This window comes from Electrophorus electricus, chromosome 19 (genome assembly GCF_013358815.1).
Source record: "Electrophorus electricus isolate fEleEle1 chromosome 19, fEleEle1.pri, whole genome shotgun sequence".
Classification (NCBI taxonomy): Eukaryota; Metazoa; Chordata; class Actinopteri; order Gymnotiformes; family Gymnotidae; genus Electrophorus; species Electrophorus electricus.
In genome coordinates, this window is record NC_049553.1 from 9,995,225 (window position 1) to 10,012,055 (window position 16,831).

Here is a 16,831-nt window from a genome sequence, read left to right on the forward strand (position 1 = left end):
TAAGGAAGATCTCAACATTAAAATGCCTTCTGGAAATGTATCTAGGCGTTCTGTTGTTATATCATGAACAACTGTGAAGTCAGCTGTCAGTAATGAGCAGCAAACCTGCATCAATGCTAATGTCAGTCAAAGACGTGACTTTACATCCTGGATCTGCCTAATGCCTGGAAGAATGTTATTACCTCAACATAAATTAATTATAGGTCGTTTTACATCATTTGTCTTTTAGAGTATATTTTTCCGAAGTATTTATTTAGGGGGTAAAAAATTATGAAAAATATACAGAAGCATGATAATCTCTGATCCATAATGTATGATTATTTTTCTTGGCAATTCAAATATGTTTGGATACACAAATGGTTTTGTGAATTGGTATGGATAGTGAAAAGAGTCACCTAAATTTAGTATGAAGAAACTACAACCAATCGGTAGTGCAGGCACTGGGTTTGTATTGACCAGCCTCCATTGTCTTCACCAATGAATAATACGCTTATTCTGGAACGACGAATGTGCTGTCCAATCATAGACGGCAAATACCAGTATGGGCGGACTTTTGCAGTAGTAGGGGCGGGACATTTGGGGGTCATTCACACTCGCATTTTCACTCTGACGGCGTGCGCTCGAGGGGACGGGCAACAGGGGTAAAAGGAGTTGCCGGGCGATAGCACAGGACAGCACAGCGGCTTTCAGGGTGGAGGCTTTTTTTTTTTAAGCTAATGGGTTTTTGAAACATTTAAGACGACTCCTACATACAGCGCAGTTACGAATACCACAGTGTATGCAGCGAATTGCTTACTGCGTTACTTAGCTACCACCCCGGCAACTGAGGCAGAGGGTGTCGGTGATAGCTAGCTGATTAGCTAGCGACCGAGCTAGCTGTTTGCTAACATCGCGTCTACACCATCCTCAGGCATTAGCCAGCGGTCCTCAGCAAGAATCAGGTAGCGAGCTAGCTAACCTTACGCTAGATCGGTGTTGTTCTCAGTGCAAACGACGCAAGTGGGGGCTCTTGCTAGCTATCAAGCTACCAGTGGTTGGCTAGCGTTAAAGCTACTGAGTTCACTTGTCCGACGGGCAGGGTGTCAGCTAACTAACTGCTGAAATCTCTTGCCGCTCAGCCCCCCGTCGTCACCGTTGCCCTTCTCGCTCCAGCCGAAACACTGGAAATCCACAAGCGGCCGGACAACGGCGAAGGGCCAGCGAACCTGGGGGTGGTGGTGGACTCGCACATTGTCGGAGCGCCTGTAGAGAGGCACAGTCGTGGGGACGTAAAGGCGGCTATGGATGGACTGGCGGTGGAGGTGCGCGGCTCGAATGGGGCCTTCTATAAGGTAACTTAATTGAAACACTACTATCATAAGTTAAACGTATCCTGCACGTTCATCCCAGTGCGTTCGCACGTGTTGGACGACTAGAGGGTTTTTTTTTCCGGGCCTATTAATGAGATGAGATTCGGTATCACTTCTCTGAGGAGGCCCGAGGAGTGATGTGGTCGCTTTCGACAGCTTTTGCTTTTCTCTGGTACGGGTCAGAGTTAGCCATTGTGGTGCACGCTTGTCACGGCCTCCTTGGATTTTATTCAGTCTCAGAGCATGACTGGTAGCGAGCTAAAAACAAAACACCGCTAAGGCGGTTCGTCAGTCATCTCTGAAAAAGGTATCCTTACGACACGGTGCTCTAGACCTAAACGTTTTAAACATTGTTGAATAGTAATGTTAAGTGTATGATGTTTCATATCAGCAAATCTCGCCGAATAGATCCGTTCATGGGACTAGTCGCTTGTCACTATTCCCTTGCATTCGGCTTAACTCGGATATGAAGATGTCGACGTCATTCTACCCAAATCTTCAAAGATGATTTTTATTAATAGAGCTGCATCATTCAACCTAGCTGTTGGCAAAAGTGTGGGATTGCTTGCTGTTCCGACCAATGTTCCCCGTTGGCTTCAGCATTGCCCAGACTAGCAGGTTTTGGTGCTAGTCAGCTGGTTACTTGGTTGAGAGGTATACATCACAGTACTAAATCAGTGTTTTCAAAAGGAGACCCTCTTTTCTGATGACATTCAGTCATCGAGGAGCATCTCATCTAATGTTTTGATTCTGGTTCAGGCACTGAGGGAGCATTTGGATTGTTATTGTGGGTATCTTTGGGCTGGTTATGTCACAGGTTTCATGCTTGCTGTAGTAGAGCACATGTTTTACACTGTGCAGTGACGGTGGCTGTCTAGAGGTTTGTTTATGAGGGACCAGAGCAGGTGGGAAAGGAACAGGTGATCTCAGCCCTGACACTCAACACGCCCTGTCTTTCTCACCACCCCCCTCTTGCTGCTCAGTGGTATCTCCACTATTGAACTGACTGAATCCGACGTGACTCTGTGGGGGAGGTACTTCACAGGAGTTAATTTAGCACTGGTGCTGTTGCTGTCTACTGACCCCCTCTCTGCTCTTCCTTCCTCCCTTCCCTGTTTGCCTCTTTTTCTTTCAGTAATTGCACTTCTCACCTAATCCTATGACAGTTTGTTCTTCTTGCTTCGCTCCCCCATCTCTGTCCACCTTTCCACACCTTGCTCCCTGCTTCTACTTGTTTGGGTGTTTCACTTCAAATCCTGTTTCGTTTCAGCCAGTCCAAAAACTTTAGCCCTTAACACAAAATGTTGTCACATCATTCTTGTTTTTTGGGACGACTACCTAAACCTTCATCTGAAACCTAAACCTTCTCCTGTTTTTCTATTTCTATGAGAATTCAATACAGGCTTATTGAATACAGGGTCGATCCAATATTTGTACTCAAGCCATGTTCAGTTTGTAAATGTCATTCAAGAGTAAAAGTAAGTATATGCTCTCTTTGCTTTGTCACAGCAAGCATGTAATGGCTATATAATTTTTGTAAGTGGATTACAGCAGTGCTTCATTTTACTCATGTAAAGAAAAGGGTAATGGGCTCATTGGAACTATATTATAGAGCAAACATTTTGTAGTCCCTGGTGCTCACGCAAATGTTTGAATTCCCAAGGGGTAGCAGCTAAATTGAAAATGGTGGTCAATCGGTTTAAGCTGTCCTCATCTTAACAGTTATTTGGGAGTTAAAGAGTAGACTACCCTCCTAGGCATGGGTTTCGAGTCAGGTACTCCAGAACTTGGGTGCCCCTTTGGCTTCTTTATGGCATTCGCCTGGCCACTGTAGTCTCATGGTCATGAAGTTCCACTTCTGACCTGTCAGCCGTTGCTGCCCCGTGTCACCCTTCCCTGGAGTCCTGCTCCCAGAAATCTTGGACTAAAAAGGGGCTTGGCTGCATTCTCTTGGTGGAGGTTCTGCAAGTGGCTACTGTAATGCACAGGATACACGACAATATATACTGCTTTGTAGGCCATAGACCTGCATTTAGGGTTAAATACTTTAGTCTCTTTCTGCGCTGTCAGCCTGCTTTTCATAAATTGTTTATCCAAAGTGTTTTGTTTGTTTTCTTTTCAGATATCGCAAACCACCTGATCTATCTATGTCAGCCTAAACATTTAACCTGCAATACCTACTGTTTCTTGACCAAGTTAGTTGTATGTGTAGCAGACAATATGTAATTTTAGGCCCACACATATCTGTGAATACACATTACCTTGAAACCTGTGACCATTCATTCAAGCATGTGAGCTATAAGTTGTCTTATATTGTCTTTTCTCCTCCTCCTCCTCCTCCTCTCTCCTCCTTCCCTGCCCTATATTAGGGAGTGTCACTGTGCCAGGGCTTTCACTGCCCCTCCCCTGTATGAGACTGTTGGACAGGGGGGCAGGGGGGGTGTACTTAATACATCTGTGGGCTGGTACAATGAATGAGGAACAGATTTTGAGATATAAGGTCTTTGCTCTGTGTCTCCATCTTTCTCTCTTTATCTCCTAATGATGGTAGACTCTCCCTCTCCCAACACGTGGTTCATTTTCCTTAGTGGTCACATGGTAACGGTGACATGTGCATGAATGACCGTTTCCACACTCGTGTCGTGGGTGGGTTGGAGAAGGGACTCCCTAGATGAAGGCTCAGCCTGTGACCAGAGATGCCTGCATATGGAGCAAGAGTGCTATGTTCCACCTGCTTCTCCCTCAAATGGCTCAATCATATTTCTTGCATCATATGCTGCAATAAGCTCTCTCTTGGACATATTTGCTTTGCTTGTGCTCTATAGTTTTGCTAACTTTTTGATTCTTTTTATTTTATTTTTTGGGGCCCGTGGGGGTTTGGTTGAAGGTTTGCTGTGTAAGCAGTGTTGCCTTGATTGACCACTATTGCTCTAAACCCTAATGCACTCTAAATTGCACTTTGTCCTTTCAGGGGTTCATCAAAGATGTCCATGAAGACTCCGTCACAATAGTCTTTGAAAACAAGTAAGTTCACTCAGCTTTCCTGGTTGCAGCTAATCACTCTGAATGGCAGCATGACTGGCCGATACAAGCCTTACACAGGCAACCAAAATAAACCGCTGACCGAGATACCGAGGAGTTTGGGCCCAGTTTAACTCTAATGCCTCATTAAGCATAGCACCTACAAGTGTGCCTCTCTGCTGGCAGTTATCGTCACTCAGAACCCTTAACTCAACACATGGTACATTTTCACACTGCCCTGACCTTTCACTTGCCTCCCCCTATGGAATTAGTCTCTCTCTCCTTCTCTCCCTCCTTCACTCTGTCTTTACCTCTCAGCACCTGTGCTAGCTCCTGTTGTTCATACTTCTACTTCCTCCACTTTTCCCAGAATCCCTTGCCCTTCTCCTCCCTCCGCTGCTTCCAGCTCGCTCACTCTTGCCTGATCTCTTGTCTCCCTCTCTGCTCTTTCGCTGGCTTTCTGTGCTTCTACTGCTCTCATGTCTTGCAGTTTCTCTGTCAATCCCTCCTTCTGTCTCTCTGTTTCTTTCTGTCTCTCTACATGAGGGTGGGCCAGAAATAGCCCTTTGAGGTATGTGGATGGGGGGTGGGGCTGGAATGATGTCCTCACCATTCTTGGGAGGATTCCGTACCCGCGACCACCAGTACTGCAGTCATTCTCCTGCGCGCTTGTATCAGTGTGTGTTTGGCTCAAATATTTGGTGTCCTTTAAGATGTATAGTATTCAGATGAATGTGAAGGAATGAGACAAAGTTGAGTACATGTCAAAGGGAGAAACAACAATGGGTACACCCGTAGGTTTTTGTTTTTGTTTTTGACTAAGCATGTTTAAGCATGACTTGCTCTCCTAGCTGTGGATGTTTGTCTGAGTGTGTGAGTGAGCAAGACAGGCATTCACACTCTCCCCTGCGTTCTTTCTGTCAGACCATTTCTTGGAGCCTTGACGAGCATCTTGCACTCTGCGTCCTTCTCTTTCTGTCTTGGGTGTTCCTGATTGAACTCAACCTCACATCTGTTAAATATGCAGAGGGAAATCGTTCTCGTCATACTGCCTGTTCCCTATGGGGAACAGACAGGAACAAGGGACTGAAAAGTGACAAGATGTCTTGGTAGTAGCATAATCGTGTGTATGTGTGCGTGTTTGTCCTCTTTAATAGCTGGCAGCCAGAAAGACAGCTGCCATTTACCGACGTGAGGTTGCCGCCGCCGACGGACTACCACAAGGACATTGGCGAGGGAGAGGAAGTGGAGGTAGGACCACTGCCTCCAGACTGACACCCTACAACACAGAACCATTACCTCCTGCAGGCTCTGGGACCACCTCGTTTCACTGTCTTCTCCAGCTGACAGCTGCTGGGAGTTGCAAAAAGAGGGGAGGTGCCATTTTGAGAGTGCTATTATAGAAAACATATGGACAGTTAAATTCTTGCTGGTCTTGATTTTACCTGAAGTTTCCATCCTAAGATGCTGTTAAGTTTTCTCCATGTTCATCTAAATCAGTGATGGATGTTACTGTGTTTTTTATTTTTCTCTTTTTTTTTTTGTTCAAGCATGTCCTTCCTTCCAAACCAAAAGTTGCCTGAAACACACTGAGGCATCTGATGTGCACGGGAGTCATGTGTACATGTTTTCTTCATGATCTCCACTGATACTATAAGCTCTTGGCACTTCCAGAAGCAGGCACAATCATACACACAAACTCTTCACGCTCACCACCTTGTTTTTGTTGTGTGTCAGGTGTACTCCCGCGCTAACGAGCAGGAGCCATGCGGCTGGTGGCTGGCGAGGGTGAGGATGATGAAGGGCGAGGTGAGTTGGCGACCGATGGGGTAGCGCTGGGTGCATATACACCATGTGCGCTTGAGACTGTGTGTGCATGTTGGATTTCAGTCTGTTTCTTATTTATTCCACTGTGGTAGTTGAGCTGCTGTCAGAGTGGTTATCTCACAGCCATATGTGACTCTTTACTATAAGGACATACTGCAAGTTCCTCATATTCACAAGTAGCTTCGCACCAGATCTTTCCAAACTCTAAGCTGCATAGCACTCTGAGGAGATTACTATAGGCTTGTAACCATGCAGACTTCCAAGTGGTTACTGTGTAGCATAGCAACAGGGGTGGGGATTGGGCGGGGGGCTCATTCTGCCCTCATACTTCTGCCAACCACTAAGGCCCTGGACTGTGGTCAGCACAGGGGTCTGCTGAGTCTTAAACGTGAATCCCAGTGCTGCAAAGCTGTGCTTTAGCCATGTGGCCCTCAGGCCTTGGCTGGGAGCATTGATTGGCAGCACTTCAAGCCCTTTGGGAGCCCATCTCAGCCTAATAACACAGATGCATGCAGCTTTGACCTAATTACCCATAAACTCACCACTTAGGGCATATGACTTCATCAGTGATAACAGAATTACACATCCCATACACAAGCTACAGCAAATATGACCCCAAATAATTGAAATCTACACGTGTCCATGTTCTGACAGGCCTGTAAATCATTCAAATTGATCTGAGTACTCGAACTTGAAATCAACAAATATGGTGCTGAGGTTACCAGTTGCCTCTGGGAGTGACACCACAGCAGAGGCCCGTTTGCTGTCTCAGTGGGACACAGGCACGCATGCATGCTCTCCAGCGCAGGCTTGATGCATGACTGAATGGTGTGCGTGCGCAAACAAGCATGGAAGGTGGCAGGTGCTGCCTGGGGCGAAGCCAGCCTAGAGCAAAGAGCTTGGCTTTCCACTGAATGGCCCCTGTGGTTCATGGCGAGCGTTTGGGCCAGACACGTTTCATGCACACATGTGCACTCGCCGCCTGTCTAATTGGGTTAGGACAGCACACTGGGTAATGCAGCAGAGCAAGACAGGCTCTCCTAGTGTAACGCGGTGCCCTGGCAGCTCAGGTGCCCTCTGCCTCCCCCCACCACGGAGCCCATGGAGTCATACTGCACACGCACGCTTATTGGCCATATCGGCGTATTACTGTGTCGGGCAGTTCCCCTTTCTCCCTGATCTGAGATCAGTTGTGCATTCTCTCTCATAGTGGTTTACTGGATCTGAGGATGTATCATACTGCAGCATGTGGCTAATGAATGGGTTAATATTGTCACAGACAAGCTTGGCAAATGAAATGGAAATCTTCCCACTCATTGTCTTGCTGCTCTGCTCTGACTGGACTGATTATTGAATGGGCCTTCTTGGTTAGGCCAAAGCTTAACCATATGAATGATCTTCCTGATTTCCTATGTGCCTTTTGCCCATCATGTAGAGTGTGTTTTAGAAGGGTACAATTCCTTCACACTTTTGCAAGTTGTTGTTCTTGTGGGGGTTTTTTAAATAAGTTTTACTGTGATTTTATGTGAATGTTACTACATTACTATTACATATGTTTTTATTAACAGTGAGTAGTAGTGTTTCTAGGATGCTTTTCATTCATTTTTGTTCAGAAACAGCCCTCCTTCAGTGTGGTTATTAATGATGTGGATGGGGAGTTGTATTTCTGCATGTGTAGTCGTGCTGCGTCCAAGCTCACAGGTGGAGCTGGCGCAGCTGCGTTGTGGCTGCTGGCTGATGCTTGTCTGTGCTCCTCAGTTCTATGTGATCGAGTACGCTGCGTGCGACGCCACATACAACGAAATCGTCACTTCTGAACGAATCCGGCCAGTGAACCCCAACAGTCCTGCTTCTCACGACACCTTCCACAAAGTCACCATCGCCGTGCCTGAAGACCTTAGAGAAATGTGAGTGTGACACAAGCACATGCATGTGTGCTCACCCTCAGGTTACCGGAGTTGACTTACTGATTGGGACAGTAGCAGGGGTGGTGAGGAGGGGTAGATCTGAATTGACAGTGAATCAACCCACTATTGATTTTTGCCCTTGATTTTGAATTTGGCAGCTGTTTAAACGACAACATCCACAAAGACTTCAGGAAAGCAATTGGAGCCAACTGCATCTTCTACAACACTTCAGCACATGAACTGATCGTACTGGTCAGTACGCTCTCTGTCACTCTCGCCAACTCTATCACTTTCTCGCGCTTGTTCCTCTCTCTTTCTGTCCCTCCTCCTTCTTCGAGCGCGAGAGTGTGTTTGTGCATAAGCGTAACAGTACGTGAGCTGGACATACCCTTTCTCTGCAGTCCACCAACGAGTCCACAGTGAAGCGTGCCACACTCCTGAGTGACATGCACTTCCGCAGCATTCGCACCAAGCTCATGCTCATGTCCCGCAACGAGGAGGCCACCAAACACCTGGAGGTATGCTTGTGTGCGCGTGTGTATGCGCGCACACACACACACGCGCGCGCACACACACACACACACACACACAGTACCCACACCCAGGCTAACGTCTCTCCTATACCTCGCATGTGCCCCAGACGAGTAAGCAGTTGGCGTCGGCCTATCAGGAGGAAGTGCGAGTGCGGGAGGATCTGATGGGTTTGGCCATCGGCTCCCACGGCGCCAACATTCAGCAGGCCCGCAAAGTGCCCGGTGTCACTGCCATCGAGCTTGAGGAGGAGAGTTGCACCTTCAGGATCTATGGAGAGGTGTGTGTGTGTGTGTGTGTGTGTGTGTGTGTGTGCGCGCGCGTGTGTGTGTGTGTGTGTGTGTGTGTACACGTCTAACATATGGATGATGGTAAACAGTGTTGAGAATACTGCTCTGTGTTCTTTGTGAACTGAGGTTTCATATGCACTGCCTAAAGTTAACTTTTATATTATGAATATCCAAAAACCCCATATAGCCTGAGGGAACTGGATGGCAATCCTTGATTAACGCCCTCATTCAGAGGACAAGGACGCATTGAGTGCAGTGTGTTTATGTGTAAACTGCAGTGAAGGTGCTGCTGCTACTGGAGCACCTGCTGCTTACTTATTGGATTTACTGTGCAAAAGCATCGTCATGTCTGCAGCAGCATGAATAGGCCAGAATTACAGTCTGTTCCCAAATATTGCTGCTCGACGTTTGAAGTAGCTGTGAAATGGCTGCATATGCGCTCTCTCTCTGTCTGTCTGTGCAGTGACTGCGTATTCACTTTCTTTCTGTTTGTCACTCTCTCTTTGGCAGTGACTGCATATGTCTGCTCAGTCTCTTTCTTTCTCTTTGTCTCTCTCTCTTGGCAGACCCCAGAAGCTGTGAAGCAGGCCAGGGTGTATCTGGAGTTCAGAGAAGACTCGTTCCAGGTGCCCCGGCACCTTGTCGGTGAGTCCACAGACTGCCATCGGAACGGATGGATGTGGATGTGGCACTCAGGCCAGCTGGAGTGCGGCGTGGTGCTGGGCTGGTGCGCCTCTCCTGTGTCCTGTAGCTGTTCTCCTGGCCAACTGCAACAGCACAACTTTCCCAGAATTCAGCACAAGCTGACAGCTTCCTTTTCAACTCCCAGCAAAAATGGTGGACAAAGTCATTTATAAGATGAAGCAATAAAATACTTTACAATGTTTAATTTGTCAGAAACTCAGCACGGTTCTGTATTCAGTTCAAAGCAAAGTTAACGTACAAATCACCAAAGAAATACCTTTAGCTGGATGCGTGGTATTTGCTACTGAGGAGAAATATGTTTAGGGTTGAAAAATCTGCTCCTTGTTCTTCCCTCGTGATGCAAGTGCTCATTTGTATAAATAAATGATTTTTAAAAGTTTTGAAATGGGAACTTGAATACCCAGAAATGCCAGGTACAAACGTGGGCAGCGTTCTACATGGTCACAATCTCATTGGGTGGGAATGCTACTGTAGAAGGAGGTGGCGCATACTTTAATGTCTTCATCTGTATGTTTTAATTTCCCAAAACCTTCATCAGTAAAGCCCCTCTGTCTCAACACAGGCAAAGTTATTGGCAAAAGTGGCAAAATCATCCAGGAGATTGTGGACAAGTCAGGTGTGGTGCGGGTGCGAATCGAAGGGGACAACGACAAAAAGCTGCCCAGGGAAGAGGTAGGCAGTCAGGGGCCTGGCAGTGCAGACGCTGCCTCCAGCCAAGAGGTAAACGACCTGCTAAATCCGTTCCTCAACACCACCCCCTTAACACCCCCAACACACTGCGCTAGCTCTAACAGACATGCAGACGTGTACATCCCATTGTTTTTAAGCTTTTAAGCTTCTTTTTCATATTCCATGATTGACCCATGTCCTGATGTTTTGTATTGAAGACTGCTGCTTGCTGTTCATGTCTTGTGGTGTTTTCTCTTGTTTGTTCTCTCTCTCTCTTTCTCTCTCTCTCTCTCTCTCTCTCTCTCTGTCTCTCTCTCTGTGTGTCAGGGTATGGTTCCTTTCATCTTCGTAGGAACCAAGGAGAACATCAGTAATGCCCAGGCTCTGCTAGAGTATCATGTGGCCTACCTACAGGTTAGCCTGGATTCCGCCGCAAAGACAAAACCCAACCTAATCTAGCAAGCAACGTGTACTGTGTATAGTTTCTTCCAGAACCAAATCCTTCGTAGTCAACAACAAGCAGTGTATTCTGTGTAGTTTTTAGGGAGCAGTATGGTCAGTATTCAAATGGTTACTCAGATACACATTTCTGATTACAGGATTTAATCAGCATTCAGAAACATATTCACTAATGGCCATTAACTATTACAGTGTAGATCTCTACAACATAAAGCAAACACTAAAAGGTCTTTTTAGTCATTTATTTATTTCAAGTATTTTGGAAAAAATAGTAAGCTTGATGCTGCACTTTCTGAGATTTAATCACTACTTTTACAAATAGTATTAATTTCATCATGTCTGTCTTGATAGTTTTAATTAGTCATTTTGGAATCATCTTCAGCTCTGTACATCATCCGGGACACATCTAAAAAACGTTTTCTTTTTTCCAACTTCCTACAAATTATTTGATGAAATATTATATTCTTATGTTAATTAAATTAATTATTATTGACTATATTCTTAAGCGACAAGTCCAGACTTTCAGGGGGCGGTACAGAGATGCTACTCAGCCATGTTAGATCGCTGTGTTTAGTTATCCATAGTGTTGGAAATGGCAGCACTTTCTAGATGAGACACCAAACCTCCGTCGTCATGGAAGGGTGCCGATCGCACACCTCTCCTTTAATCACCAACTGCTGCTAAAAATAGCCCCAGCGCCCTGCGGGGGGCAGGGGGCAGGAGTGGGGTAGTTTGGGGGTGGTAGGTTGTGGGGTGGATTAGGTGCTGCGGGGCCCTCTGCTTCTCAGAATAGCCCCCGGTGTTCTCCAGGACACCCCTCCTCCTGCCCTCAGCTGTCGTTTGAACAGCCCAGCTGTCGCGTTTTGCAGCGACATCTTCTCCGCCGCTCACGCTGTGGTGCACATGCACACACACCCCTCGCTCAAACCCACCTTGGCTGCCTGCTGACAGTGCACTTTAGCTCCTCTTAATGACCCTCCCTGCCAGTCCTCTCCAGTGGTGGTCTGCATTCCCTCAGGACCCGCAGGGTACAGCACAACGTCTCGCCACATGGGACAAAATGTCAGGGTCACGAGCGGAAGAGAGTTAACCAATCCAGGGCATGCTAGAGCAGGCATGCTACACATTCAATGGGTATGTGTAGAAAAGTCCTGCAAATGAAGAATAAATAGTGTATTATTTTAATTTTCACTTAATATCAATCATGTAATAATTAGCATGCATACATAAAGAAATAACATTAAAATAATTAATCAGAAAGGAATGAACTCATTCTAAATAGTCAGTTCCAGTCAACACAGGAAGTGCATTATTGTGCTGTAGAAAGGACAGAGCCTGCTGACAGTCAGTCAGCCTCCACTGTGGGAAGTGCTCTAGAGAAAGGGCAGTACAACACAATGAAGCCAACTAAAGACCAGTCTGCCATATGCCAGCGATTTCCAGTCATGACGATCACAGATGGAAATCAGTTACTGATAGCTGATGTTGATAAATGTCAGAAAGCCACACGTTGGGTACCTTTTGGTTTTTAAAGTATGTCCACAGTTCCAAGGGACCAAACAAAACATTATCCTCCAAGTTCATTAAAGGGACAAATGACTATTTTACAACTATTACAACTTTTACAACTATTTTACACAGTCTCTTTTCGGATCTTTTTCAAACTATAGGCTGCATCTTTATTTTTAATGAGCTGGTTAATGTAGATAGCTTATCTTTTTGATATGCATGTTTATAGAGGCCACTTACATTTGTATGGGTATTTTATGTTTATTTTATATCTGTAGAAATGCATAGCATACCAAAATAAAAATTTTGTATTTTATTTCTTGAGTTGCATTTATTAAGAATAAACAGGCTGGGAATAACAAAAGTAAATTGGCCTTATGTCCGCTAGCTATATTACTTCAGGAAAAGTAAAGTTTTGCTGATTTTTGGTGAGAGTACGTGGGAGTGGGATTTAAAACATCACTCCCATGCAGACCTCTTCTTTCCATTTCCATTTGCACTCTTCTCTGTCCCCCTTCTTATTGTTTTGCTTCAGATAATCCTCTCATCTTATCCTTATCAGCATATAGATCTTTCGTGCTATTTGTTTCCTTTTTCATGTAGGACTGTATGTCAGTGCAGTTTCCTTCTCTCCCTGTCCCTGGTAGGAGGTGGAACAACTCCGTCTGGAGCGACTGCAGATCGACGAACAGCTCCGGCAGATCGGCGTGGGTTACCGTGCAGCCCCGAGCCGCGCTGGTGCCGCCGGTGCCACGGAGCGCGAGCGCGGCTACCTGACGGATGAGAGTAGCAACTCCCTCCAGACTTCACGCACGTACGGTGGGCGTGGCCGCGGACGCAAGGCCAACAGCTCTTATTCCGGTTATGGTGAGCTTACTGCCCCTCGCATCTCCACATGTGCTCCATAAACATTAAAAACACACACGGAGGTGCACTAAAAGATGACCATTAGAGTAGAGTCATCCTTAACCATAACCCAAGAGAGCAAAAGAATTCTCCTTGCACAACTTTTCGTTTTACTCACCAAGCTTTACCCTAATAAAATAATTAATTAGTTTTATTTAAGCTGCTGTTGATTTGAAAAGGAACATTTAGGCCTGTGTACTTACTTTACCTCAGCTCCAAACACTTGAATGCTTTCATCAGCCTTTTAGTTGCCGGGTGTATTGGGAAGTGTTAAAAACGTGGTCCAGACGTTCTCCAGGATTAAAACCAGCAACTTCCACACCGGTGCTGCCTGCTCAGGCTCTGCTCTGCTGTTTGCCCCCGGCAGGAACAAACTCCGAGATGTCCAATGCCTCTGAGACGGAGGAGCTGGGTGAGCGGGAGCCGAGACCCCGCGGAGTGGGTGGCGAGGACAGAAGTGCCAGGAGAGGGGGTCGCGGCCGTGGCAACAGCGCGGGCAGGGGTCGTGGAGGCCCTGGATCCCGCGGCGCCAACACCATCAGCTCAGGTACGCGACTTAACCGGCTCATCCGAACGTGTGTTGCAGTGTGAGCCTATGCAGTTGTTTATGCGGAATCTCTCAATATGTGCACTTTATCTGAAACTCTACCCCTTTTTCTGTCTGTCTGTCTGTCTGTCTGTCTGTCTGTCTCAGTGCTGAGGGACCCTGACAGTAACCCATACTCCCTGCTGGAGGGTGAGGGTGATATGGGCGGAGACACAGACGCCAGTGAGAGCACGGGTGGCAACGATCGCAGGAGACGCTCTCGCCGCCGTCGTAATGACCAGGAGCCCAGTGTCATGGACGCGGCCGCCAACGAATCTGACAGCCAGGCTGCTGCCAGCGAGAATGGATTGGGTAAGGTGGAGAAGGGGCGGGGGGTTGAGCTCCGATCGGGGTAAGGTGATGCTTGTCCCTGTCGCAGCGGTCGAGGGAAGCTGAATGTGCCCGCTTGCTTTTTAGAGGAGGAGGGCAAGCCACAGCGCCGAAACAGAAGCCGCCGCCGCCGCAATCGTGGCAACCGTCCCGAGGGAGGCTCCGCCAGCCGAGACAGACAGCCAGGTGAGAGAAAGAGGTGGACAAAACCTTAAACACTAAGCAAATGCTGGAATTTCACATGCAGGCTTATGGCAGTAGTGTTAGAGATCTGCTTATACATGTATAACAGAGTAAGGGGCGCCTGGCTACATTCCAGCCCACCTCAAACATTTGACACGCGAGTCATTTTTGTTGTCGTTTGCAGTTACCGTGGCTGACTTCATCTCTCGTGCAGAATCTCAGAGTCGACAGAACCTTCCGGCAAAGAAAGAAGAAACACAGCATGCTTCCCATACTAAGGTACACAACCTATAAGAACACATCACGGAAGGAGTGAGTTCAGGGCTTCTCTTTATGGGCTGTTTCAGATGAAGTCCTTTTATATGTTGTGTAGTTCTCTAGTTGCCTGTGTATTTAGATGCTGTATTGAAAAAATGAAGAAAAACTGGCTCAGTGCTGGGTCCACAGTGCATGATGGGCTTTAGCAGTAAAATATAGGCCATTCACATGTCAACTCACTGACTTCCCTCAACAGGAGAATGGGACTAGTGTGAAGGAAGAGCGAGCCCCCTCCAAGCGTTCCCCTAGCAACGGCGTAGCATCATCTGGGGAGGCTCTGACCCTGGTGAACGGTGTTTCGTAAATTGAAAAATACAAAACGTCGTCTCACCCCTCAAGACCCACGTCTAGAGCAAGACACTACGGCGATCTCTGTCCCTGCTTGCATTTACGTAAACCTTTAAACAGACAAGTGAAAATCGACTAAAAATCTTGAATTCATACGAGATTATGAGCAGAAAAAGAAAAAGATACAAAAAAAGACACGCATCTACCTAAAAACACGTAACGGTGTATGTTTATCCTATCTATCAGTACGTAGTGCTTATTTAAGACAAGCTTGCCAAAAAAGCTGGTGGATACGATTCGAAAATCTGACGTAACTAAACACAGGACGTGACTATTTGTTACTTTGGAGAAATGTTTTTCCGTTTTGTCACTGTCGTCGTTGTTTGTTTTTGTTTGTTTGTTTGTTTCCACTGGTGTGGGATTGTGGTCACACTCCCAAACAGATGCATCTCTGAAGCAGTGTTAGTGGCAAGGGGAGGAGCTAGCCGAGAGGCGGTAATGTGGGCGGAGCCTCGTGTTAGTAACAGTTGAGGCCTTTGGTACTCTGAGATTAAGGGTGTGTGAGGACAAGGAGAGACATTGTGCCTTGAATTTGAGAAAAAAAAAACAAAAAAAAAACGAGTATTCTTTGTTTTGTTCATGGGACGGAAGATACTGTTCTTTTTTTCTGAGACGAGACATTTAAGAAACCAGTTGCTGGGTTAGGCTTGAAAAGGAATAGAAAATTGAATACTAATGCCAAACATGAAATTAAGAACACTCATCTGTAGTAGGAGTTATGAACTGAACAGCGTTTATTGTGCGTGTGTGTACGAGTGCGTTGGTATATGTGTAGTTGTTAGCAATGCAACAATAGAACATAAATTCGGAGAATCGTGAAATAATGTCAAAGCCTTCCCTGCAGAGAGGGAGGAAGCCATGCAGCCAGTCGGGTTGAATGAGAGGAGAGGAATGGGTGTCCGCTTCTCCCTGTCCTGCGCGACAGGAGCAGACAGGCGTGGCTGTGTTAAGAACGGCCCTACAAACTGAACCAACCAGGGATGGACAGTTACAAACCTGCAGACCCAGCGTGCTAATTTCAGCCTGAACTGATATCCAAACAAGCTTCAGTGCCTCTAAGCCCCCCCACCCCAAATCCACAGCTATTTTTGGAGGAGGGAGAGCGGAAAAGTGATCTTGTGGGAGAATGATTAAAAGTAATGCACACAGTTGCAACTTTCATACCATGTTAAAATGTGGTTTACACACTCGATACATGCTGAGAGATAGCAAAGTTGATGACTCCTCAATGGTGCCCCCTACTGGTTGGGGATTTTACACAACTTGAGCAAGAAGGCGCATTGTAGGGGGAGTAGCACAGCCTCAGAAAATTTGAGAGTTACACACATACATATGAAGGTATTTGAGGACATACAGTCAAATATGATCACTATACAGTTTAGACTTCCCATGTCTCTTGGCAAGGAGGCTTAAACGTGAAGTTCCTGCAAGGTGACTCGGAGGCCAGGCGACTGGGTCGTTAAAACTAATCGAGGTGTCTGGTGTCTGCTGTTCCTGATTGTTGCAGTCAAAAAGACACAATTGGGAGAATCCCATCTCCCTTTTGGCTCATGTTGTTACTGTCATCTTGGTTTATGCTCTCAAACTTTTTTGGTTGTTCTTTTCACATCATAAAAATGAATAAAATGGAGGTGAAATAAATTATTTCTGGAATGAGCCCTTTATTTGTCTGTTTTTATTATGATGTGATCAGCTAATTTAGCTTTGGAAGCCCTAATTCTCATAGTCATCATACTAGACTTGTCTTAAACAACCCTTGTCATGGAAAATGGAACTTCCCCTGCTTTGTTGAAAGACAAGTAACATATAAATATTCTTAAAGTTGAAAACATTTGCTTCCCCAGTCCACATATGGAATCAAATCTGCAAGGACAGTCCATTTTGAAATCATTT

At 46.2% G+C, this 16,831-nt stretch overlaps 1 protein-coding gene across 3 annotated transcripts; it reads left to right on the plus strand.

The window, feature by feature from the left end:
• Window positions 1-610: 610 nt before the first annotated feature.
• Window positions 611-16,594, plus strand: fxr2 (fragile X mental retardation, autosomal homolog 2). 3 transcript variants are annotated; one of them, XM_027026466.2, is made up of 18 exons: window positions 611-941; window positions 1,119-1,331; window positions 4,321-4,373; window positions 5,528-5,621; window positions 6,108-6,179; window positions 7,956-8,104; window positions 8,263-8,356; window positions 8,506-8,622; window positions 8,745-8,915; window positions 9,492-9,570; window positions 10,193-10,350; window positions 10,627-10,713; window positions 12,915-13,134; window positions 13,541-13,720; window positions 13,868-14,071; window positions 14,177-14,275; window positions 14,457-14,551; window positions 14,787-16,594. In XM_027026466.2, the coding sequence occupies exons 2-18, from the start codon at window positions 1,281-1,283 to the stop codon at window positions 14,892-14,894; spliced, it is 2,031 nt and encodes a 676-aa protein (XP_026882267.2). In that variant the 5' UTR covers window positions 611-941; window positions 1,119-1,280; the 3' UTR covers window positions 14,895-16,594. The 3 variants fall into 3 exon arrangements, with proteins under 3 accessions (XP_026882267.2, XP_026882266.2, XP_026882268.2); XM_027026465.2 differs by having other exon boundaries at window positions 611-1,331; XM_027026467.2 differs by having other exon boundaries at window positions 611-1,331; window positions 10,193-10,302.
• The last annotated feature ends 237 nt before the right edge of the window (window positions 16,595-16,831 follow it).

Excerpts from the sequence above, each read along its gene's own strand:
- fxr2 (XM_027026465.2), top strand. The coding sequence starts at position 1,281 with ATGGATGGACTGGCGGTGGAGGTGCGCGGCTCGAATGGGGCCTTCTAT. Across the intron at positions 6,180-7,955 it reads TGAGGATGATGAAGGGCGAG|TTCTATGTGATCGAGTACGC; the intron begins GTGAGTTGGCGA and ends TGTGCTCCTCAG. Across the intron at positions 10,714-12,914 it reads ATCATGTGGCCTACCTACAG|GAGGTGGAACAACTCCGTCT; the intron begins GTTAGCCTGGAT and ends TGTCCCTGGTAG.